Below are 24444 nucleotides of genomic sequence, written 5' to 3' on the forward strand. Positions count from 1 at the left end.
CCACTAGGACTACGGAATCACTATCTGACAATAAGGCATCATCAACCATCCAGCATTCCGTAAGCGGATCAATCAGTGAACTCATTCTCCAATGAGCACCTGTACTATATCCCTAGTGTCTACACGAGCAACTATGAGACCAGCTGCATCCATCATATGGACGAGTATACAACACACCAGTCTATCCGGTTATCACGATGTCCCTCTCGAGTAACCTATGACCGGGATTATTTAGGATATGTGTTTAAAGGTGAATCGATCTCATTATCGTGATCTCATCACGATCCAATTCTCATTGCACAAATCCAAGGACATCACAATATATATATGCATATATGCAATAGTTATAAAGTGATATACGCCAAAATATAATAAGCAAAAAGATTTTGTATCAAGTCACACGTGCCATCACTCACGTGATTGGCTTGCTGGGCACCTATGACTAGCAATCTCCCACTTGACCTAAAGTCAATCACCTATGTGTCTGATCCCCATCAGACCCCTGTGACGCTCAAAGACAAAATGAGACAACGGCTTTGTCAGTGGATCTGCAATGTTATCTTCGGATGGAACTCTTTCCACTGCTACATCTCCTCGGGTTACGATCTCTTTGATAAGCTGGAACCTCCTCAGAACACTTCTGATGAGACCCGGGTTCCCTTATTTGAGTAATCGCCCCATAGTTGTCGCAATATAAGGAAGTCGACTTCTCGCTATCTGGAATGACTCCCAAATCTGTGATGAACATCTTCAACCAGACTCCCTCCTTTGCTACATCTGATGTAGCAATGTACTCTGCCTCTGTGATCGAGTCAGCAGTGGTATCTTGCTTGGAACTCTTCCAGCACACTACTCCTCCATTCAAGGTGTACACATACCCTGAATTCGACTTGCTATCATTGACATCAGACTGAAAACTTGAGTCTGTGTAGCCTTCAACCTTAAGGCTACTACCTCTATATACTAGTAAAAGATCCTTAGTCCTTCTTAAGTACTTAAGGATACACTTTACTGCTTTCCAGTGCTCCAAGCCTGGATCCGCCTAATACCTGCTCGTGACACTCAGAGCATGCGCTATATCAGGCCTAGTACATAGCATGGCATACATGATAGACCCTATTGCTGAAGCATAAAGTATCATATTCATGTTCGCCCTTTCTTCTGGAGTCTTTGGGGACATACTCGTAGAAAGCGATATCTCATGTCTCATCGGTATGAGACATCTATTGGAATTTTCTATGTTAAACCTTTTGACAATGGTTTCTATGTATCTGGACTGGGACAAGCTAAGCATCCTCTTGGATCTATCTCTATAGATTCTAATCCCCAAGATATAGGATGCTTCCCCTAAGTCCTTCATGGAGAAGTGTCTAGATAACCAAGCCTTTACTATGGACAGCATTCCTACGTCGTTCCCAATGATGAGGATGTCATCCACATATAACACCAAAAAGGTGATAGCGCTCCTACTTACCTTCCTGTACACACAAGGCTCATCTTCGTTCTTAACGAAGTCATAAGATCTGATTGCCTCATCAAATCTTATGTTCCAACTTCGGGAAGCTTGCTTTAGTCCATAAATGGATCTAAGCAACCTACACACCTTATTTGGGCAGTTCTTGGACATGAATCCCTCAAGTTGCATCATATACACCTCCTCCTCGAGGTTCCCATTGAAGAATGCAGTTTTCACATTCAACTGCCAGATCTCATAATCATAGTGTGCTGCAATAGCCAATAGAATTCTGATGGATTTTAGCATTGCTACGGGTGAGAAGGTTTCGTCGTAGTCAACACCTTGCCTTTGACGATACCCCTTAGCCACTAGCCTTGCTTTATAGGTCTCTACCTTTCCATCTACTCCGATCTTTTTCTTGAAGATCTACTTGCAACCGATGGGTACAATACCTTCGGGCACATCAACTAGGTTCCAAACCTTGTTGAAGTACATAGAATCCATCTCAGATTCATAACTTCTTACCACTTCCCGGAGTCTATACTCATAATAGCCTCCTCGTAGGTCTGAGGATCAATATCCTCAACATCCTCTCCTCTAATATGTCTCACATATCTCTTAAGAGAATGGGATACTCTATTAGACCTGCATAAAGTTGAAACTTGTGTGTTAGGTACCTGAACAGACTCAGGCTGTAGAGTGGTGCTTGAGCTTGGTTCTCCAACCTCGCTCAACTCTATCATGCTCCCACTATCTTCACCAAGAATGTGTTCCTTCTTAAGGAACACTGCTCTCTTAGCTACAAAGACATTTTTGGTCCTCGAGATGATAGAAATAATACCCACAAGTTTCCTTGGGGTATCCCACAAATTTGCATCACTTTGTCTTTGATTCTAACTTATCGGGGTTGTGTCTTTTAACGTGGGCAGGGCAGCCCCAAATCTTAACAACCTTAAGATCAGGCTTCTTCCCTTTCCATATCTCATATGGTGTAGACACTACCGACTTAGTTGGAACTCTGTTCAGAATGTAAGCTGCGGTTTCTAGGGCATATCCCCAGAATGAGATGGGTAGGTTAGCGAAACTCATCTTGGACCGTACCATATCTAATAGCGTACGATTCCTCCTTTCAGAGACACCATTGAGCTGAGGTGTATAAGGATGTGTCCATTGGGATAATATCCCATGGTTCTTGAGGAACTGAGTAAACTCTGTACTTAAGTACTCACCTCCTCGATCTGACCGAAGAGTTTTGATACTCTTTCTAGTCTGGTTCTCCACCTCATTCTTATACTCTCTGAATTTCTCAAAGGCCTCGGACTTGTACTTCATTAAGTACACATATCCATACCTTGAGAAATCATCAATAAAGGTAATGAAGTAGGAGTAACCACCACTGGCATGAGTTGACATGGGTCCACATACATCACTATGTATGAGTTCCAACAGCTCAGTGGCTCTCTCTCCAGTTCCACTAAATGGAGAGTTGGTCAGTTTTCCACGAAGGCAAGGCTCGCAAGTTGCATATGACACATAGTCGAATGGATCTAGATATCCATTATTTAGCAACTTTTGAATCATTCCCTCATGGATATGACCTAGCCTACAATGTCATAGGTATGCACTGTTCACCTCATCTCGTTTCCTCTTAGACACTTACATTCATGATATATGGAGTAGTGTCTTGCATAAACAAACCTTTATGCAATATTCCTCTCGTCAATCTCCCCTTGACTTTGCTAGAATTTACAATAAATTATAGATGTGATAAGCAATACTGGTATCCAATACCAATGCACTATCACAAAAATCTGACAATTGGAGATTGATCATGAATGTACCTGAAGCTTCTCCAAGCTTCTATTTCGCCTTTTCTGCAAGGTACTCTTTGCAGTTTCTTTTCCAGTGCCCATCTTTACCACCGTGGAAGCACTGGCCTTTGTCCTTTGCTGGGTCTTTCTTAGCAACCTTTGCTTTACCTGGTTTGTCCTTACCCTTTCCCTTCTTAAGGGACCTTTCTGCTTTCCTTTTATTTCTGGTCTCACCAGTATAGAGAACTAGCTTCTCTTTCTTAATAGTACTCTCTGCCTCCCTCAACATATTGAGGAGTTCTGGGAGAGTCACCTCAAGCTTGTTCATATTAAAATTCATTATGAACTGTGAAAAGGAATCTGGTAGGGACTAAAGCACAATGTCCACACATAAGTTATCATCTAGGACCATTCCTAGACCTGTGAGTTTCTCTATACACTCAATCATCTTTAGGACATGGTTCTGAACCAGTGTCCCCTCAGTCATCCTAGCGCGGAAGAGGCTCTTTGATATCTCATATCGCTGAGTCCTTCCTTGTTCCTCAAACAATTTACGGACATGTAGGAGAATGGATCTAGCATCCATCTTTTCATGTTGTCTCTATAACTCAGGAGTCATAGAGCCCAATATATAGCACTGAGCAAGAGTGGAGTCATCAATGTACTTCACGTAGCGAGCGATCTCATCCTCGCTTGCCCCTTCTTCGGGCGTAGGCATCACTGTATCAAGGATGTACACGATTTTCTCCGCTGTGAGAACAATTCTCAAGTTATGGAGCCAATCCGTATAATTTGGACCAGTGAGGTGGTTGACATCAAGTATGCCACGTAAGGGATTTGAAAGCGACATTTTCTGAAAATAAAGATGCAGCAGAAATGAATAACATGCAGATTTTGCAAGAAATAAACTATCAAGATATGAACTTCTATCTTAATATGCTCCCACTATTTTACTAACGAGTCACGCGACACCCTCAGCACGTGAAACAGAAGTCTCCGGCAGACTTCTAGTGGGGATCAGGATCTAATCAGTGTCTTAGTGTAACCTCGAGGGACTCGACCAATCACACTAAGCCTAAAAGGTAGACAACTCTTGCCGATCATAACTCCTTGTGATTCTCGTCCTATTCGGCCTCCGAATCACCATGGCCTCGAGGGACTCGACCAACCATGATGCTCGGTTAAGTCAACACCTTCGTTACAAGATGAGTCTGATTTGATGATATACCCTCGAGGGACTCGACCAAGCATACCAGGCCCTCAGGTCATCGGTGACATCTCTATGCCGTAAGCAAGATAGCAAATCGCGATATAGGTGAGTCTCGAGGGACTCGACCAACTCAACCTACACCGGGAATCGGTTCCTACTTATAACGATGGAAGGCCACGTGGGTCAATTTAATTGCCTCACGTTTACCGACTTAATATTATCGAGAGATGTTTCTATGATTTGGTCTCCTAATATGACATGTCACACATATACATATTTAATATATATCTACATCGCATACAAATATATATACATATCTGGTATGTGTATAAGAAATCACACCAGATGATCATGGACCATAACCTAATATGATTAGGCCCGAGCCAGTAGGCCTAATCACTCACATCAAGATCTATGTGTGCAACGGTGCATCTCCATGCCCTATGATCGTCCATGTCGTCCTCGTCGGTTCCGTCGACATCTTGATGCATCTTCATGCATCACGATCGTCTGTCTCGTGGGTCCCGCTATCGCATCCATGCTCCCACTGCGCCTCCTCATGTGATTACAACTTAATCATAGGCACGTAGGCCCGACAATAAACGAGCAATATAATGGAGGCTCGCAGACCTCAATAATAATAATCATAAGTACACACATCACACGGTCCATGATCATCCGTCCACACATCATACATCACATGTATAATTAATCATCATCATGTAGGACTACTAGATAATAATAAAAATAATAATCAACTAAACCTTTTAATTAATTAATATTTTCTGAAATCAAGGACATATAGGGAATTTCTCAATTCCTAAGGGTATTTTTGTAATTTGGATAAAAGATAGAAACTAGAATTTCTCAAATTCACAGGGGCAAAATTGTCTTTTTGCCCGAAACCCTAATTCCCTCTTACTGCTGCCGCCACCGCCACCCTGCTGGCGGCGGCCTGTGCGGTGGGGCGAGGGCGCTGCCCTCGCCTGCAGGCGGCACTGCCGCTGCAGGTGGGCGCCCCCGCGGGCGATTCTACCGGCGGGGCAACGCCCGCAGGCGGTGCTGTCCCGCCGGGCGGCTGCCCCTATGGGGAGGGTTTCGCCCGTGGGAGCAGCGGCGGCAGGCGCCGCTGCCCTGCGGCGCCTCACCCCGCGGGAGAAGCGGCCGTAGGCGCCTCTGCTCGTGGGTTGCCAGCCCCGCCGGACGCAAGCCTACTGCAAGCAGGCCGCTGGCCGACTGCTGCAGACGCAACCCCTATGTTGCCCGCCTTCGGCTGCGCTACACGCACGCAGATCGAGGGCAGCAACTGTTGCTGCCCTTTCTCGTTTTTGCGTCAACGATTTTGACGTCAAAATTCTTCCTAAACACAACACACGCAGTTTAAAACCAATCATTCGCACGAACAACCTGGCTCTGATACCACTGTTGGGAAAACTTGGGGGTGACATCACATACGCGGCGGAAGAACAAGAAAACAAAATCCCTGATTCCCAAAAAGATGTTCGTCGTCGTGCGAAGATTGGTGTGCAAAATCCGCAAAACTCAAAACTGCATATAGAGTAGATTGTGTTACCTAGGGAGATCGTATATCCCTATTTCCTTGCAGATCCTTAGGAGAGGGTGAAGGAGGTCAAGCGTCCTCCTCTCTAGCGGTGATCCACACAGCAGGGTTGCGATGACGCTCCTCAAATCTCCAAGCCTACTCTGAGGTGGAGAGAGGGAGGAGAATAGGAAAGGCAAACAAAGACTCTAGCCTATGAGGCTCTGAATCCCTCCTATTTATAGAGGTCCCCTATCAAACGCTAATGGGTCCTCCCCTAGTAGGTATTGGATCTGCATCCAATAAGATAAGGGCTCTGTCGGATATCTCATATCCTAACCTCTACTCATCGCAATGCCTACCATATATGTGTGACCCTCTAGGCCTAATATCGAGCTGGCCGTGAGTCATACCTGTCAGAACTCCTTCTAACTCAATGAATTATTATCTCTGTAATAATTCACTTGACTCATCGACTACGGACGTACTAGGCCACTACGCCATAGTCCCCAGACGATACAAGGGAATCCAATCCATTGGACCTGTCTGTCCTCAGTTACCGTGTACCTATAGTCCCTCATCCATCTAATATCCTAGAGACCATATATCGAGCATGGTGCTGTCAGACCCATACGGTTTCTACTCGAATCTCGCTCTAATCGGATTCTCCCGGAGAACTCTTTCTCTCTCAACTCGAATGACCTTGGCCAGGGATTTGTCTGAGCAATAACACATGGGATATTCCTCTCATGACACCGAGAGTGGATGATCCTCTATCGACACTCAATAGCCCTCGTAAGGTCGACTACCACTCCCAATGACCAGCTGTACTAGATCTGGGATAGCCAAACCTATAAGTCTGGTATCAAAGAGTAGAGCACTCATACAGGACATCCTTGGTGTCTCAAGTCTAAGGACCAGATACACCACTAGGACTATGGAATCGATGTTTGACAATAAGGCATCATAAACCATCCAGCATTCCGTAAGCGGATCAATCAGTGAACTCATTCTCCAATGAGCACATGTACTGTATCCCTAGTGTCCCTACATGAGCAGCTATGAGACCAGTTGCATCCATCATATGGACGGGTATACAGCACACTAGTCTATTCGGTTATCACGATGTCCCTCTCAAGTAACCTATGACCGGGATTATTTAGGATATGTGTTTAAAGGTGAATCGATCTCTTTATCGTGACCTCATCACGATCCGATTCCCATTGCACAAATCTAAGGATATCACAATATATATATGCATATATGCAATAGTTATAAAGTGATATACGCCAAAATATAATAAGAAAAAAGATTCTGTATCAAGTCACACGTGTCATCACTCACGTGATTGGCTTGCTGGGCACCTATGACTAGCATAAACACCCTGTTTATGTTTTGTCCGTGACATTCTCCCCCACTTATTCCTTTGACGTCCTCGTCGAAGCCTTTGCTGACACTACAACTCCTTGCCTTTGCTGAGTCTTCAATCTTCTACTCCAACTACAATGTGTCTCTTGGCTCCCAACTGCTCTCCGCTACTATTGTTGAGTAGTCGAACCTTTGATCCACCTTGCTGTTTCAATTTGTCAATGACTCTAACTCTAGTGTGGGGTTGGCTGAGTTGTGTTGATCCCTGTTGGTTCCTATAGTTCCTTCATATAAAGAAAAATACCATCCTTACTATGCGCTAGTCTCTCAAATGCCTCATGCTGCTTGTATTGGGTGGATGCTTGTTGGAGCTTTAACGAGCATCGCCTCGCATACTTTTGAAGTTTTTGGGTCCTTCCTCTACAAAATTTGCTCATTGACTCTTTTTTCACTTAGTTATCACTTCCAAGTAGGTTCGCATCACTTCCGCTTTCGATTGGCATTCTGTTAGGAAATGAAGCAGACAATCTACTCTCAATAGCACTAATCATCATTGGTGAGGATTTGACAACTATTATCTTCCATTATCTTCGAATGGTCTTTGAACATATGTAGAGTTCCTTTGCTAAGATAGCTAAGAGAATTGGGGTACTCGGTTTTGCCCATTCTCTTAAGAGTTGAGAAGGCAAATATTACTTGACTTCACCCACCTCCTCGAGTGTTGTACTTCATGCATCGGGCTGGTTACTAGCCTTTGCCTGCTCTTTGCTCACACTTCTGAAGCACTTGAAGTGTTTGTACTCCTTGTGTTTAGTTAGCTACTGTGATTCACCTTCTCAATGCCACGGAACTTCTAGAATGTAGGAAGTTTTCACCCTAACTTGGAGTAAGTCTTTAATAGTTTTGTTTGCGTTTGGGATTGTACCGTCTTCTCCATCAACCCTGCCGCCTACTCCACAGAATAGCAAGGGTATAGCACTGCGTACTACCTGCTTCATTCCTTAGTAGTGTACTCTTGCATGACTCGAAGTCCTTCACTTTTAGCTATCTTGATGAGAAGCTCGTTGACACCGGTCTTACGAAGTTTGTTAGCATTTGCCTTTCAACCTTGTCTTCATACTTGGAGTTTGCCTCCACATGCTCCACCTCCTCAACCACTTTCATGACTAAGCACTCTCCCTCTATGAGAGCAAGGGATCGATGACTTCACGGAAGTCTCGCATCTGTGCTACCATAGCGCTACCATGCCCATGGCCCTACTATCCATCGCCTCATATTTGCATCCCTTTCTTATGATCGGTAGATCTACATCTGTGGCACTATGGCACTCCTCCGAGTCTATCTCAATTCTAACCAATGTTCAGTTTTGGGTAGCTAAGTCCCTCGGGACTCGTCATCGCTTCCTCGTCCCTTTCGACCCCCTACTCCAACACCTATGTGTTCTCCGAGCAGTTCCCCTTGGTCGATGGAAAGATAGACTGTAACTCTTGCGCATGGCCTCTGCTATCATATTGCAGGTTTCACATCGATTCTATTCTCCTTAGCTTCCTTGGTAGCAACGTTCACTTACTCGGCATTGTCCTTTGACTTACTAGGCTCCCTTAAGCAAATATGAGCTCTGGAGTAGTCCAACTCTCCTGCCACTTTGATCATTCTTCTGCATAATTCGATGCAAAATTCATATGATGCAAAATTCGATGCACGCATGGAAGACCCACCTCTACGGTACCATGGCTTTCACTCTTGAATCCATAGCCCTTCTTGTTGTCGTGTTGTTCACCAAAGTGAAGCTCCTAGCAGCTCCCGATCATACCTCTGTATGATTCAATCCCTCACAGGAACTATATCGTGTGTATCGCATTGCCACAAACTGTTCTACCACAATCCGATGTACCATGTCGCCTCCTGGTGACATCTCCATTGCATTCTGATCCTTGTGGGATGAACTCGAATTGTGATCCCTTTATGTGTGGCCTCTGCCAAGATATCGCAAAGCCTTTTCTACCTTCATTTGTGTTCACTCATTTGTCAATCGACCTTCGTCCATCCGCTCTTGAGTCACACCTAAACAAAGCACCGCTTTAGGATAATTCATCGTCTAGTAGCTCTCGAAGTCCACCGACTTTGCTGAAATTGGTGCACCATTGTCTAGATCCTAGGCCTCTACTCCTACTAGCACAATTTCTGTTGTGCACCGCATCTTTCATGGTAACTTGAATGGTAGCACTATGGCATATTCTTCAAGAGTACATGCCTCTACGTCCTCTACGTCCTCTTGTCCTATGCCAAGGCCTTTTGAACAACTTCGCTTACGCAAGTTGAGTCACTTTAGTTACTCCATCAAATGCTTCTCTAAGGTAAGGTGCATGTGCCTCGAAGCTCCCTTCATCTTTGGCACCATGCAAGATGAGCCCGCTCCATCAGAAAGAGAGACCCATGGAACGACATGCACCCACTCTTGCCTCTGCAAGAGTTCATGTCCTTGACCTCTTTCCAAGGAAAGCTCTGTACATCCGCTCCATATTCTATCTTCTATGTCAGCTCCCTTCATGTGGCTTGGGTACTTCGCCAGGTTCCACCAAAGTTGCTCCGCTCCTCAATTTGCATTGAGTTGATGATGGTCCGCATGCCCACCATTCCACGAGTCAGCCCTCCATTGAGTCCATCTCCATATCGACTCTAAGTATGCCTTCATTTGCGTTGCCTTGGATCACTCCCCCACTTAATCTCGCAATGCATTCCCCCCAATACATTATCTCAAGCGAGATCATGCGACGACTCCTCGCCGCTCGCTCGGTTCATTGAGCTTTCGTGAAGTTGTTTTTGAGGTACTCCTCAACATGTGCGGTCCGTTGCACATGGTTCTCCCTCTAAGAGCTAGGACTTATCCCTCCTGGATATCTATCCCATTGGAGCAGCTTCTCTTTTTGCTTCCTTCTATGAAAGTTTTGGAGACCTCCATCCCTTTGGACTACTCCACCTTACTGAACAAACTGTGCATTGTTCTATCTCTCGCAAACGTACTTGCTAGATTGTGACTCCACATTAATACAGTCCCCGCTACACCCCTCAAGGCCTAGCAACATGTTAAACTCACTGCATACTTCAGCCTCTTATGGACATAACCTTCTCATGCTGAAGAGAAAGTTTCAATGCTCTATGGCACCGAGTTTTGGTCGCCTTGGGATGGCCATGAACACTCCATCATTCGCATATAAGCCTTTGTATGAGTACCGAATTTTTCGAGTTAGCAATTCCCCTCACCTCTATGAGGTTTACACAACTCTTTCGATCACTGAACAATCCATTCCACCTTGCATGGTCTCATCCTTTACCAAGCGCCTCGCTTGCCTTGAGCACCATCAAGTATGGTTGCTAACGTTGAGCCGTAGCTCAAACTCAGTCATCCCAACCTTTATGCATTATGCGTTCTTCCCAGGTTGCTTGTCCTCGTGGTCCCTCTTGTGTGAAGGGTTGACCATTCCTCTAAATGCCTATCTCATATGCCTACTCCTCTGAGCGACTCCTTTTCCCTATATCTTCATGCCCGCTTTCCCCAAAATGATCGCGCATGTTGGCTGCCCTCAATGCAGCCCCGCTAGGTCCCCCACGTTTGCATGTCAAGTGTTTCTATGAGTGCTTGTCCCGCTCTGATACCATCTACATAGACTTAGCTGGTTTTGCCTAAGTCGTGCGGCACCCTTGCATATCCATCTACAAAGGTTAGCCTCCCTAAAACCTCTCATGGTCCCTTAGGACCTAGAAAAGAGAAAACAGGTTAGAGAAAGCGCCTCACTCGAGATCCACAAGCAAACATTTTGGAAAACACTTAATAGCCAATGTAATTTACAAATAGACTTTATAAGCTCTAAACGATTGCACAACAAAGGATCCAAAATGGTCCACTACAAACCGAATTTCTCTCACAAGTGTCCACATGACACAATCTTTGTTTACAAGCCTAAAATGGCCATTAAACCCAATTAAAATTGGGTTGTTACGCCTTCGACCATCCCTCTACGAGCTGTGCAATGCATGAACAAACCAAAAGACACGGGCATACACAAGTATTACATTAAACACCTTGTTTACAGGTTTCTCCATGACAGTGTGGATAACAAGAAGGGGATGCCCCTTCTTGTTTACGTGGTGCGTGCAACGAGGAGATTTGAGCAGCGATTTATGGAGTGTCTTCATAGCCCCTACCATGTGGATCACTGTTAGAGAGGATGACAGTTGACCTCCTTCATCAACACCCACAAATCTGTAGATTTTTAGGGATATACGATCTCCCTATGTAACACATCTTTCTTATACATGTAGTTTTCGATTTCGTGGATTTTTGTGTACCAATCTTCACACGATGATGAAACCTTCTTTTTTGTAGGAAATTTTAGGATTTTTATTTTTTCTTCTTCTACTATGTATATGATGTCACCCCAGATTTCCTAATAATCTTCTTCTTGAAGATCCACTTGTAACAAATTGGCACGATACCCCTAATTGTTAGGATCAAGAGCACTAAGAGGGGGGGGTGAATTAGTACAGCGGAAAACTTTCGACGATTAAAACTGTGTTCGTACATTGAAATCCGATTTCAATGTAAAAGTTGTTTCGTGCAGATAATAACTTTGAAAGCTTACGGAAACGTATTTGAAGTAAAGTAAGGAAGGCAGTTTGCAGTTAAGATAAATAGCAGAAAGGAAATACAAACCATATTTTAGAGTGGTTCGGTCAAACGTGACCTACATCCACTTTCGGATTCCTCCTCCGACGAGGTCACCGACGTCCATTAGAGGCCTTCCTTCAATAGGCGAAGGCCAACCACCCTTTTACAGTTTCACTCCTTTTGACGGGCTTAGGAGACAACCCTTACAGAATTTCTCTACTCTCTTAAAAGATCAAAACTTGGAAGAAAAAAGGGATCAGAACTTCTAGACTTTATAACACTTTTGAGCTCTAAAATCACAAAGAAAGATCAAGCTTTCGGTGGTTTAGGTTACCCTTTCATTGCTAAAAGGGTGGGGTATTTATAAGCCCCAAACTAGTTTGAATTCCGAGCTCAAAACTGTCATCTCCCGGAATTCCGACGTTTGGCGGTTGCACCGCCTGGCAGAGCTCGGAGACTGAGCCTTTGGGTGGTGCCACCTCCTGTCAGGGGTGGTTGCACCGCTTGGCAGAGCTCGGAGATTGAGCCTCTAGGCGGTGCCACCGCCTGATAGGGGCAGTTGCACCGCCCAATCTCGCTCGGAGACTGAGTCCAGGCGGTGCCACCGCCTAACTGGGGCGGTTACACCACCCAGTCTCGCTCGGAGAATGAACCCAGGCGGTGCCACCGCTTGACTGGGACGGTTGCACCGCTTGGTAGAGCTCAGAGACCGAGCTCAGGCGGTTCTACCGCCTGTCAAGGGTGGTTGCACCGCCTAGTCTTGCTCGGAGACTGAGCTCTGGGCGGTGCCACCGCCGACCCAAGCAGTGCCACCGCTGGCCAAGAAATCTGGGTCCGAATAGGCTGATACATTCAACCCAATTTGGGTCTGTCATGGGCCCAATTGCCCCAAGATTAAGTTAATGGGATCACCTCCCATTTCTAACTTAATCATAGTGCTAACTACGATATTTCTTAAGACATTTCTGTAACTTACTCCGGTGCGTCAATCGCTTCTTCTTGTGAGCTTCCAGCGAACTTCCGTCGATCATCCGATGAACCCTCGGTGATGCTCCTGCGGACTTCCGACAAACTCCTGGACTTGCGACGATCCACTTGGTGAGTTCCGATGAGCTTCTTTTGGCAAGCACCTGGACTTCTCGGAGAACCTTCGACGACCGTCCGGACTTCCGTCGAACTCTCGAACTCCCAACATTATCATAGTCTTAACTCCGGTGCAACTCCTACTGCATGTCTTACATCCATCGTAGTTAATCATGCACATGTAAAACAAAATTTCGATCGAGACAATTAATCCTAAGCAATTAACCAAGTTGTCCGACATGTCATTGGTCCCTCGACGCTTCATTTGATTCTTCGGTGCATCGCCCTCACCTGCAGCCTATTACCCAATCGACCAGTTGACTCCGTAACTCCGATATCCATGGTGCAATACCCGCTCTTCTTGGCCCGATGCCCGAGTCCATGACCCGAAGCCTTTTGTCGATACGTCGAACGATCCACAGGTCCGACGTCCAATCTTTTGACATGTTCCTCTGGCATAACATAATTTTTCCTGCTTTAATTGTCTCATCCTGATCGAAGCATCCTGCGTCACTCAAAACGTAAATTAAATCATAAACATATATCAAGTGGTTTCATCATCAAAATACGAGATTTAATACCAATAATCGAGACAGATGATCTACTCTCGAATTCCATCTTACAAATACATTTACAAAAACTTATGACTATACAATCAACATATCAATAATATAACAAGAAAAGCTTATACATTATATAATCTACATATCAATCTCATTATCATAATCTTGTGAAATATCTTTTTTTTAAAATCATTCTAATATAAAAATTGAGTAAATAAATTAAAAGATTCGGAGAAGAAGCAAAGGCCATAAAGTGTCTTTTCAAAAGAAGATAGTCAATAATCTTTCACAATATCATCTCCCATTAAATATATTCACTTTAAGAATGACATGAAATACCAAAAATTTAAAATCAGATAAAATGCTTTACAAAATAAATCTAAAGACTTAATATACTCGATTACCAAGTTAGTGAAGTTTTTACGAACATGAAGGATCTAGTGTTCACAACGAAAAGTACCAAAGGTGATCGATCTTCCTCCCTAAAACATCTTCAAGTCGAGCAACGAGAACCAAGAGGAAAAATAAGACAACAGCGTACGGCTACATTTTATTTGTTTGGTCCCTGCGATTGATAAAAAAAACATGATAATAGATATAAATTAATACAATATTTATCAAAATGGTATCTATTATTCACATATAACAACAGTTTTCTAAAACTGCAACCGTATTTGTGTAGTTTAAAATCACTATTGTTGTAGTGAATAAATAGTTAAAATAAATCAAATTTTATGTTCCGATCATCATTTCATGCATACCATCCCTTAGTTGCACAATTTATTTCTACAATTATCATAATATTCTTCAGGATCCAATACATTTAGGAAAATCATCGATTGAAATATCAAAATTTACTTTTATACATGAAAATAATAATGTGTTACATGTATGGATCTATAAAAGGGCCATTTATTTTGACCCATTCAACCGGCCAACAGGAATCTGACATGCATCGATCACTTAAAACCAACAGTAATAAATCAGTTCTTCATGTAATTGATCATCATTAACGCCACTTCGATCGTCATTGGACCTGTCTCGTAACCTTAATGAATTCATCTGCACACCTTAATGCTAACTATTGCGATGACTGTCCACGTGTCATCTCAGATATCATTGTCTAACAATAAATAGATAAACAAGTTACAGAAGAATTGATTGTTATTAACATATTTCCCTTCCTTTTATACATGTTACAAGGAAGAATTTTCCTCAACAGGTTAGAGGATTTCCCTCAATAGAGTAGACAGATTTCCTCATAGGGAAATCTCATCTACTTATCAATCATTTACTAGGCTTTGACAAACCGTATAACAGTTAGGGTAATGCAGTAGAAATTATAAAGGACACTAATCAATCTAAAACTTTTTTATATTATGGTATTCTCAATCTCCCTGTTTACTGAGATCTAAGTCACATATGACAAATGATATCTTAATCTAATATAATAGGACTTAATTACATTCAAATTTCTAACTCTTAACTGATTCTTATTAAAACCGACTTTGATTTATTTCTCAACAAGTCAATTATTTCAAGTCGAAAAGATCGTCTTAACGTGATGGCTTCATCAAGACAGTAACTACAAGTTAACAGATTACTTACAATATAGAAGACACATTACCATGAAATAACCTTCGGGTTATTTACCAACTATAAAAACAGATAACACTTTAGTCGCCTCCCAAGGACTCTTTTAATGAATTTTGTTTCTATTATTGATAAAATAATAAAAAATCAATTACATGAGAATGATCATAAGCATTATATAGTGAATATTAGAACTCAAGAATTGCCACTTGGATACTATTTTAGAAAATAAATCATAAAATTTTAATTATTAGAAAGAGCCCAAAATTGGCTGATTACTAGCTTAATTTTCATTACTGACTCATGATATAATAGTTTGTGGAGGATATCAAAATAAATTTGAGCAAAGTTTTATCATATAGAATGAAAATCAACATCTAAAACTTTACATTTGGATAATGTTATATTTGATCTACTGTCCATTACCAATTATGAAGATACGAATGATATGCTGGGCTGATAAGCCATATTCAGCCCATGTGGGCTAGGGCTGCCTACAGCTTACACCCCCTCTTAACCTAACCCTAATTAAAATTAGGGGAGTGTGATGGTTGTATTTTAGAAGCAGAAAAAGGCTATAAAAAGGTAGCAACGAGGCAGATCTTTATAGCCACGGGATTCCAAAGAGAAGAAGGAGAATAAGACAGAAAAGGAAGAGAAAGAAAGGGAAGAAGACAAGGACAACGAAGAGAGATTGTTCTCAATCATCTAGTAGTGTTTTCATCTCAAGTTAGATCAAATCTACAGTAGACTCTTGCTGTGATTACTTGGGGAGGTGTTAGATATTGTGGGTAGTGACGTGATCCTTGTATCCCAGTTATTCTCTTATGGTTGTTGTTAGGGTTTTGGGCAAGAGATTGAGATTTGTATATTAATTATTCTCATAGTGGATTATCTCTAGTTTGCCCCGTGGTTTTTACCCTTCACATTAAAGGGGTTTTCCACGTATATTTTGGTGTTCTGTTTGATTGTGTTTCCATTTTATTCTGCTGTGTATTATGGTCTTCTAGTATTTGTTCATATACAAAGGTTATTCCTCTTTATATCCTCATCAACTAGTATCAGAGCGGGGTTTTGGTGATTTAATTTTTGTATTTGAACATGGAGGCCAGTAATATTTCTCGCATGATTAGTTTGAATGGAAATAATTGGATGATATGGAAACCAAGAATGAAAGATCTCTTGTATTACAAAGATTTGTATGGACCTTTACAAGGGGATAGTGCAAAACCTACAACTATGACAGATGATGAGTGGAAGAGGTTAGATCGAAAAACAATTGGGTTTATTAGACAATGGCTTGATGATAGTGTCTTTCACCATGTTTCTACTGAAATTTCTGCATATTCTCTTTGGAAAAAATTAGAAAGTCTCTATGAAAGAAAAACAGTTGGCAACAAAGCTTTTTTGATCAGAAAACTTGTGAACCTAAAATATAGAGAGGGTGCTTCTATTGCTGAGCATTTGAATGAAATGCAGAGTATTACTAACCAGTTATCCTCTATGAAAATGTCTCTTGATGATGAGTTGCAGGCATTGTTACTTCTCAGTTCATTACTAGAAAGTTGGGAGACATTGGTGGTTTCCCTTAGTAATTCTACGCCAGATGGTATTGTCACTATGAGTCAAGTAACAAGCAGTTTGTTGAATGAGGAGTTGAGAAGAAAGAGTTCGGCAACATCTCAGAATGATTCACAGGCACTTATCTTAGAGAACAGAGGAAGATCAAAGTCTAGAAGCAGTTCACGTATGGGTAGGAGCAAGTCAAGATCAAGAAAATATATTGTTTGCTATAACTGTGGTGAGAAAGGACATTACAAGAACCACTATAAGCAACCTAAGAAGAACAAGAAAAAGGGAAAAGAAGTGGAGTCTACAGAGTCAAAGGATAATACTACAACTATAGTGTAGGGTGGTGATTATTTGATTTTGTCTCCTTCTGATGATATTTTTTCTTGTGTGTGTCAGGATCTTGAGTGGGTGATTGACACAGGTGCTTCTTATCATGCTACACCTCGGAGAGAGTTTTTTGCTACATACAGGTCTGGAAACTTTGGTGTTGTCAAGATGGGCAACTATGGCACAGCAGACATCATTGGCATGGGTGATATCCATTTAAAGACCAACCTTGGCTGCAAGTTGGTACTTAAGGATGTGAGGCATGTGATTGACTTGAGGCTGAATTTAATTTCAGTTGGAAGATTAGATGATGAAGACTATGAAAGCAGATTTCACAAAGGGCAATGGAAGCTCAGTAAGGGTTCTCTTGTTATAGCTAGTGGAAAGAAATGTCATACTTTGTACAGGTTGTAGGCTAAAGCTTATGATGAGCAGTTAAATGCTACAGAGAAAGACTTTAGTATGGAGTTGTGGCATAGGCGATTGGGACACATGAGTGAGAAGGGGCTGCAAGCTCTTTCCAAGAGAGAGGTATCACCATATCTCAGAGGTATACATCTGAACCATTGTATTGATTGTTTGGCTGGTAAACAACATAGAGTTTCATTTGCTAGTGTTGCTTTGTCTAGAAAAATGCATGTCTTAGACCATGTTTATACAGATGTATGTGGTCCTTTGAGGACAAAAACTCCTGGTGGATCTGTTGATGTTCTTGGTATAAGTGGTGCACTTTATTTTGTCACTTTTATAGATGATTTTTCTAGGAAAGTTTGGGCTTATGCTTTGAAGACCAAAGATCAGGTTATTAATGTCTTTAAAGAGTTTCATGCTAGGGTTGAAAGGGAGACAGAAATGAAATTGAAATGCATAAGATCAGATAATGGTGGTGAGTATACGGGATTGTTTAATGACTATTGCAGGTCACATGGGATCCAACATGAGATGACAGTTCCTGGTACACCTCAGCATAATGCAATTGCAGAGAGAATGAACTGCACCATTATGGAAAAGATCAGATGTATGCTTTCACAGGCCAAGCTACCCAAAAGGTTTTGGGATGAGGCTTTGAGGACTACAGTTGATGTGATCAACTTATCACCATGTACAGCCCTAGATGGTGATGTTGCAGAGCATGTATGGTCAGGGAAAGATGTTTCCTGCAGGCATTTGAGAGTGTTTGGTTGTCGTGCATTTGCACATGTTCTAGATAATGAGAGGTCCAAGCTGGATGGTAAGTCTAAAGAATGTATTTTTCTTGGTTACTCACATGATCAGTTTGGTTACAAGCTTTAGGATCCAGAAAAGCAGAAGGTATTCAGGAGCACAGATATGGTCTTCTTTGAGGATCAAACCTTTGAGGATTTGAAGAAGAATGCACCAGCCAAGACTTCTGCAGAAGGATTAGCAGATTGTGACCCAGTTATTCCTCCAGTATATCAGGGTGATGGGGGAGATGTGCAGGAAAATAGTGTAGAGCCTGATGTTGATTTACCTGCAAGACATGTTGAGCAAGAAGAAGTAGGAGAGCGAGTTCCCGCAGAACCTCAGTTGAGAAGATCTTCTAGACAACGTCAACCTTCCAGAAGATACTCTACAGATGAGTATGTGATGCTTACTGATGCAGGTGAACCAGAGAGTTACCAGGAAGCAGTTGAGAGTGAGCAGAAAGAGAAGTGGTTAGTAGCTATGCAGGAAGAGATGGATGCTCTTCAGAAGAACCACACTTATGATTTGGTGCTGCTACCAAATGGAATGAAGGCCTTGAAGAACAAGTGGGTTTTTAGGTTGAAGACTCAAGAATATTGTTCTCAACCAAAGTACAAAGCTAGATTGGTTGTGAAAGACTTTGGTCAAAAGAAAGGTATTGACTTTGAAGAGATATTTTCTCCTGTTGTTAAAATGTCTTCTATTCGTGTTGCTCTTGGTATTGCTGCTAGCCAGGACTTGGAGGTTGAGCAGTTAGATGTGAAGACAGCTTTACTTCATGGTGATTTGGAGGAGGAAATTTATATGTAGCAACCAGAAGGCTTCAAAGTCAAAGGTAAAGATAATTTTGTCTACAAGTTGAAGAAGAGCTTGTATGGGCTAAAGCAAGCTCGAAGACAGTGGTACAGAAAGTTTGATTCATTTATGACAGAAAATGGATACAAAAGAACGGCTTCAGATCATTGTGTGTACATCAAATGGTTTGGTGAGGATTTTATTATTCTCTTACTTTATGTTGATGACATGCTTATTCTTGGGAAAGATATGTCTAAAATTGACAGGTTGAAGAAGGAACTGAGTGAGTCTTTTGCAATGAAGGACATGGGGCCAGCAAAGCAAATACTAGGCATGCAGATTTCTCGTGACAGGAAAAACAAGAAGATTTGGTTGTCACAGAAGAAATACATTGAGAAGGTATTGGAAAGATTCAGTATGAGCAATACAAAACCAGTTGGTTCTCCTCTTGCAGGTCACTTCAAGTTGTGCTCAGAATAGAGTTCGTCAAGTGATGAGGAGAAGGAGAAAATGCAAAAGGTTCCTTATGCTTCAGCAGTTGGAAGTTTAATGTATGCAATGGTATGTACGAGGCTAGACATCGCATATGCAGTGGGTGTTACTAGCAGATTTCTTGTAAATCCAGGCAAAGAGCACTGGGCAGCAGTGAAGTGGATTTTTAGATATCTCAGAGGGAGCTCTAAGGTTTGTTTAAGCTTTGGAGGTAGACCACCTATGTTGACAGGTTACACAGATGCAGATATGGCAAGAGATATAGATACAAGGAAGTCCACTTCATGTTATGTATTTACTTTTGCAGGGGGAGCTGTGTCATGGCAATCCAGGTTACAAAGGTGTATTGCTCTCTCCACCATAGAAGCAGAATATATTGCTGCTACAGAGGTATGCAAAGAAATGTTATGGATGAAAGAATTCTTACAAGAATTGGGGCTGAAACAGGAAAATTATGTGGTGCATTGTGACAACCAGAGTGCCATCCATTTGTGTAAGAACCCAATGTTTCATTCCAAGTCAAAGCATATAGATGTCAGATACTACTGGATTCGAAATGTATTTGAAGAGAAGCAGTTGCAGCTTCAGAAAATTCATACAGATGACAACGGAGCAGACATGTTGACGAAGACCTTACCAAAAGAAAGACAGGAGATATGCCGACAGTTGGTCGGCATGGCTTCACATTGAGGAGTCATGGGACAGCCTCCCTTATGGGCTGAAGGGGGAGGTTGTTGGGCTGATAGTCCATATTCAGCCCATGTAGGTTAGGGCAGCCCACAGCCCACACCCCCTCTTAACCTAACCCTAATTAAGATTAGGGGGGTGTGGTGGCTGCGTTTTAGAAGCAGAAAAATACTATAAAAAGGCAGCAAAGAGGCAGATCTTTATAGCCATGGGATTCTAAAGAGAAGAAGGAGAATAAGGCAGAAAAGGAAGAGAAAGAAAGGGAAGAAGACAAGGACAACGCAGAGAGATTGTTCTCAATCATTTAGCAATGTTCTCATCTCAGGTTAGATCAAATCTACAGTAGACTCTTGCTGTGATTACTTAGGGAGATTTTAGATATTGTGGGCAGTGACGTGATCCTTGTATCCTAGTTATTCTCTTGTGGTTGTTGTTAGGGTTTTGGGCAAGAGATTGAGATTTGTATATTCATTATTCTCATAGTGGATTATCTCTAGTTTGCCCCGTGGTTTTTACCCTTCACATTGAAGGGGTTTTCCACGTATATCTTGGTGTTATGTTTGATTGTGTTTCCATTTTATTCTGCTGCGTATTATGGTCTTCTAGTATTTGTTCATATACAAAGTTTATTTCTCTTTATATCCCCATCATGATTTGTCATAAATAGAGTTATAATAGTTTATTCATCGTCCAATAATTGAGATAAAAAATTTTACTTCCATTGTTACGAAAATAATAAAGAAGTATTATTTATCATGGTAAGTATAACCTGTTTAAGATTTCAACACAGGTGTTTTCACTCTAATTTCATCTTAAAGATATAATTGTGTGACCACTAATCTCAAAAAGCTTAAAAGTTGTTGGGAGATGACCCAACATATATACTTTAACATCTATTCTTATGACCAAATGGATTAGGCTTGACGTCTGAATAAAACCTGAGTATATGATGTAAGTCAAAATAGATAATAGATATTGTATGAATATTTTTAATTAAATGTTAGGATTCAAACTCATGTTGATACCATCGTAAAAATATGATTAGATGATAAAAGACCCTAAATACTTAAAAGCTAATACAACTAACGAATATTTAGATATTCTATCAACAAGGGATGTTTTCGAAAAAAAAAAACAGAGAAATTATTCCAAGAAAATCAGTCACTTTATTTGTTTTATTAATAAGAGAAGTGGATAATCTGATTGTAACTTTAGTCTACGAAGATAAAACAGGAACAGCAGAGATAAAAGGACTTTCCTACTCGTTCTTTTTTATGTCAATCTCTTGGTCGAATCAATCAAGTCCGTCCAATCCGGACACCCATTATCCGTCGTGCCTATTTGGTTTTTGTCCCACCATTATTGGATTGCTATAAGCATGAGGTGTCACCGTTCGAATACATCCGATACAAACACACGTGGCAATTTGGATTTGGTCCCTGCCATCATTGAATTCCTACAATCATGACGGTGTGACCGCTCCAGCATATCATTTCTAATTTTCAGACAAGGACCTGGGCAACAGAAGCCCGAAAAGGAAAGCAAGAGATCAAATATAACTAATTTAACCATGAGGATTTTATGCTGCATACTTAAGGCAGCTCACTCTATTAGCTTCCTCCGTCTTGACATATATGAGAAATTTTATTATTTTATTATTTTATTATTATAATATTTCCCACTTATAATGATAAAAAAGGAGCCCAGCAAATTGAATAAGCATATATTTAACATCAATGAAACCTGTACATAATAGTAGAGTAGGCGAGCGTATCACTTTGGTTCCATTTGACTTACAAAAATTCTCAAAACCATATTCAAATTTATTTAGTTTAATATTTTTAAACCTGAACCAGACTTAATCAAACCATCATAAAAAAATTGAACCGAAGTTCATTATGATTTTTTATTTTACTTTTAAAACATTTTATATCTCAAATGTGCCAAATGATAAGTAATTGTAACACACATCAGATTAATAATTAATGAATAGCAGAACCAAACTTTCACGGTCACAAAGAAAACCGATTCTTTTTTTTGGTTCAGTTTATTTACATATAGGATCCTCCAATCGTTTTCTTGAGGGAAGAATACCTTTGTAAGCATGAGAAGAAGATCGAGGTAAATATTTCCTAATGACCTTGTTTGTTTGTCGTGTTGCAATAGTGTTCATGTTTTGGTGGAGGTTGTCGAGGGAGAAGACCAATTGCAAAGATGGCCTTTCATTTCTTCCTCTCTCTCTCTATATATATGGCAGTTGCAAGAGACTAATACCACACCACAAGTTGGAGATTCGGTATACGATGGGGTCGTTCCTTGAAGAGTTTGGAGCGAAGGAGTTATGGCAGGCTCACGACCGTATATTTAAGCACGCGCTGAGCTATATCAGATCCATGTGTCTCAAATGTGCTATAGAGCTGGGCATAGCAGACATCATCCACAGCCATGGCAAACCCATCACTCTCTCCCAGCTGGAGACTGAGCTACGAATTCCCCCCGCAAGAAGCGCCTGCTTCCGGCGGCTCATGCGCCTGCTGGTCCACTTGGAATACTTTTCTCAGATCTCGGAATCCGAGAACGAGAAGACTTTGTTCGGCCTCACTGCAATGTCTGCCCTCATCATGAAGGAGAAGGTGGAGGGTCTTTCCCCGTTGTTTCTCTTTATAATGGACCAAGCATTTCTGTCTCCCTGGCAAAGTGTTGGCAGATGGCTTAAGGGGGACGAAGCCCGCACCCCTTTTGGGGTCGCACATGGAAAGGATATATTTGACGTCACCAAACAAAACCCAGAGTTCAACAGCTTGTTGCAAGCGGGAATGGCCAGCGACGCTCGGCTCGTGGTGCAAGTACTGACCAGGGAGTGCGGCGACGTCTTCCAGGGTCTGCGGTCGTTGGTGGACGTCGGAGGGGGGACGGGAACGATGGCCATGGCGATCGCCGAGGCCTATCCACAGCTCAAATGCACTGTGTTAGACCTCCCCCACGTGGTGGCTCCATTGGTAGGGAACAGCAAGGTGGAGGTGGTCGGAGGTGACATGTTCGAGAGCATACCTCCAGCGGACGCGGTGCTGCTCAAGGTAATCTGTTTTACCACTTACCTTCAACACTAAGAAATAGTGAACTCAGGTATTACTAATAATAAACTCAAGCGAATGAATGGGTCAACGCATACATATGCCCTGAGCCCACTGAATAGTATTAATTGAATTAAGTGTCACTGTCCTAAACGACAGGAGTCATTTGTTCTGAAGCGATAGATAAATGAAAAGGCTTTTGCACTCTTGAGGATATCTTTCAACTAAGTTTCTGAGGTTGATGTGGCAGTGGGTGTTACATGACTGGAGCGATGCGGAATGTGTGAGGATTCTGCAGAGATGCAAGGAGGCAATTCCTTCAAAAGAGGAGGGAGGCAAAGTAGTCATCGTTGAGATGGTTCTCAATGTCGATGACTCTCCTCCTGAACTAGCAGAAACGCAGCTTCTCTTTGACTTGCACATGATGGCTAACACTTCGGGCAAGCAAAGGAGTGAGGCCGAGTGGGGTAAACTCTTCAAAAGTGCAGGCTTTTCGGACTATACCTTAAAACCCTTGCTGAACTTACGTTCCGTCATTGAAGTCTACCATTGATTGGATATCGGCGATTGTGAACTATAAATGTTTATGTTTGCGATACTCTTACTTCAGTACTATCTTCTGATTCCATGTTATCTCTTGGTATTATTGTAATTTAAATGTCCTACTATCACTTGTATGATAGCTTGTATTTCAACTTGTCTCGTTTCGTTCAATTCTTCTGCTTAATCTACAAGTTTCAATAGCAGTTGAATTACTGGCACTAAATTCATTTACTTAATTAAAAAAAATAGATATAACTTTAAAAGATGTAAAAAAGTAAAAAAGGATTGATAGCTTGCATTGAGAAAATGGGAACAGAATCAGTCTTTTTAATATTTCGGGAGACCATGTACCAAATAAAGCTTTATATTACATTTTTGGAAATGTAATTTAAATCTTATATTTAAATCTTATATGATATTTAGATATAATTCATAAATTACTTAAATTTTATTGG

The 24444-nt window shown here is 41.7% G+C and overlaps 1 protein-coding gene across 1 annotated transcript; it reads left to right on the forward strand.

Annotated features, from left to right (window-relative positions):
* Positions 1-22591: 22591 nt before the first annotated feature.
* LOC135673858 (trans-resveratrol di-O-methyltransferase-like) lies at positions 22592-24142 on the forward strand. The gene is made up of 2 exons (XM_065183238.1): positions 22592-23449; positions 23697-24142. The coding sequence occupies exons 1-2, from the start codon at positions 22676-22678 to the stop codon at positions 23997-23999; spliced, it is 1077 nt and encodes a 358-aa protein (XP_065039310.1). The 5' UTR covers positions 22592-22675; the 3' UTR covers positions 24000-24142.
* Positions 24143-24444: the final 302 nt, after the last annotated feature.

This window comes from Musa acuminata, chromosome BXJ1-5, assembly GCF_036884655.1.
Source record: "Musa acuminata AAA Group cultivar baxijiao chromosome BXJ1-5, Cavendish_Baxijiao_AAA, whole genome shotgun sequence".
Taxonomy (NCBI): domain Eukaryota; kingdom Viridiplantae; phylum Streptophyta; class Magnoliopsida; order Zingiberales; family Musaceae; genus Musa; species Musa acuminata.

Coding starts and splice junctions, on each gene's coding strand:
- LOC135673858 (XM_065183238.1), top strand. CDS start 22,676: ATGGGGTCGTTCCTTGAAGAGTTTGGAGCGAAGGAGTTATGGCAGGCT. Junction 23,450..23,696: donor CGGACGCGGTGCTGCTCAAG/GTAATCTGTTTT, acceptor TTGATGTGGCAG/TGGGTGTTACATGACTGGAG.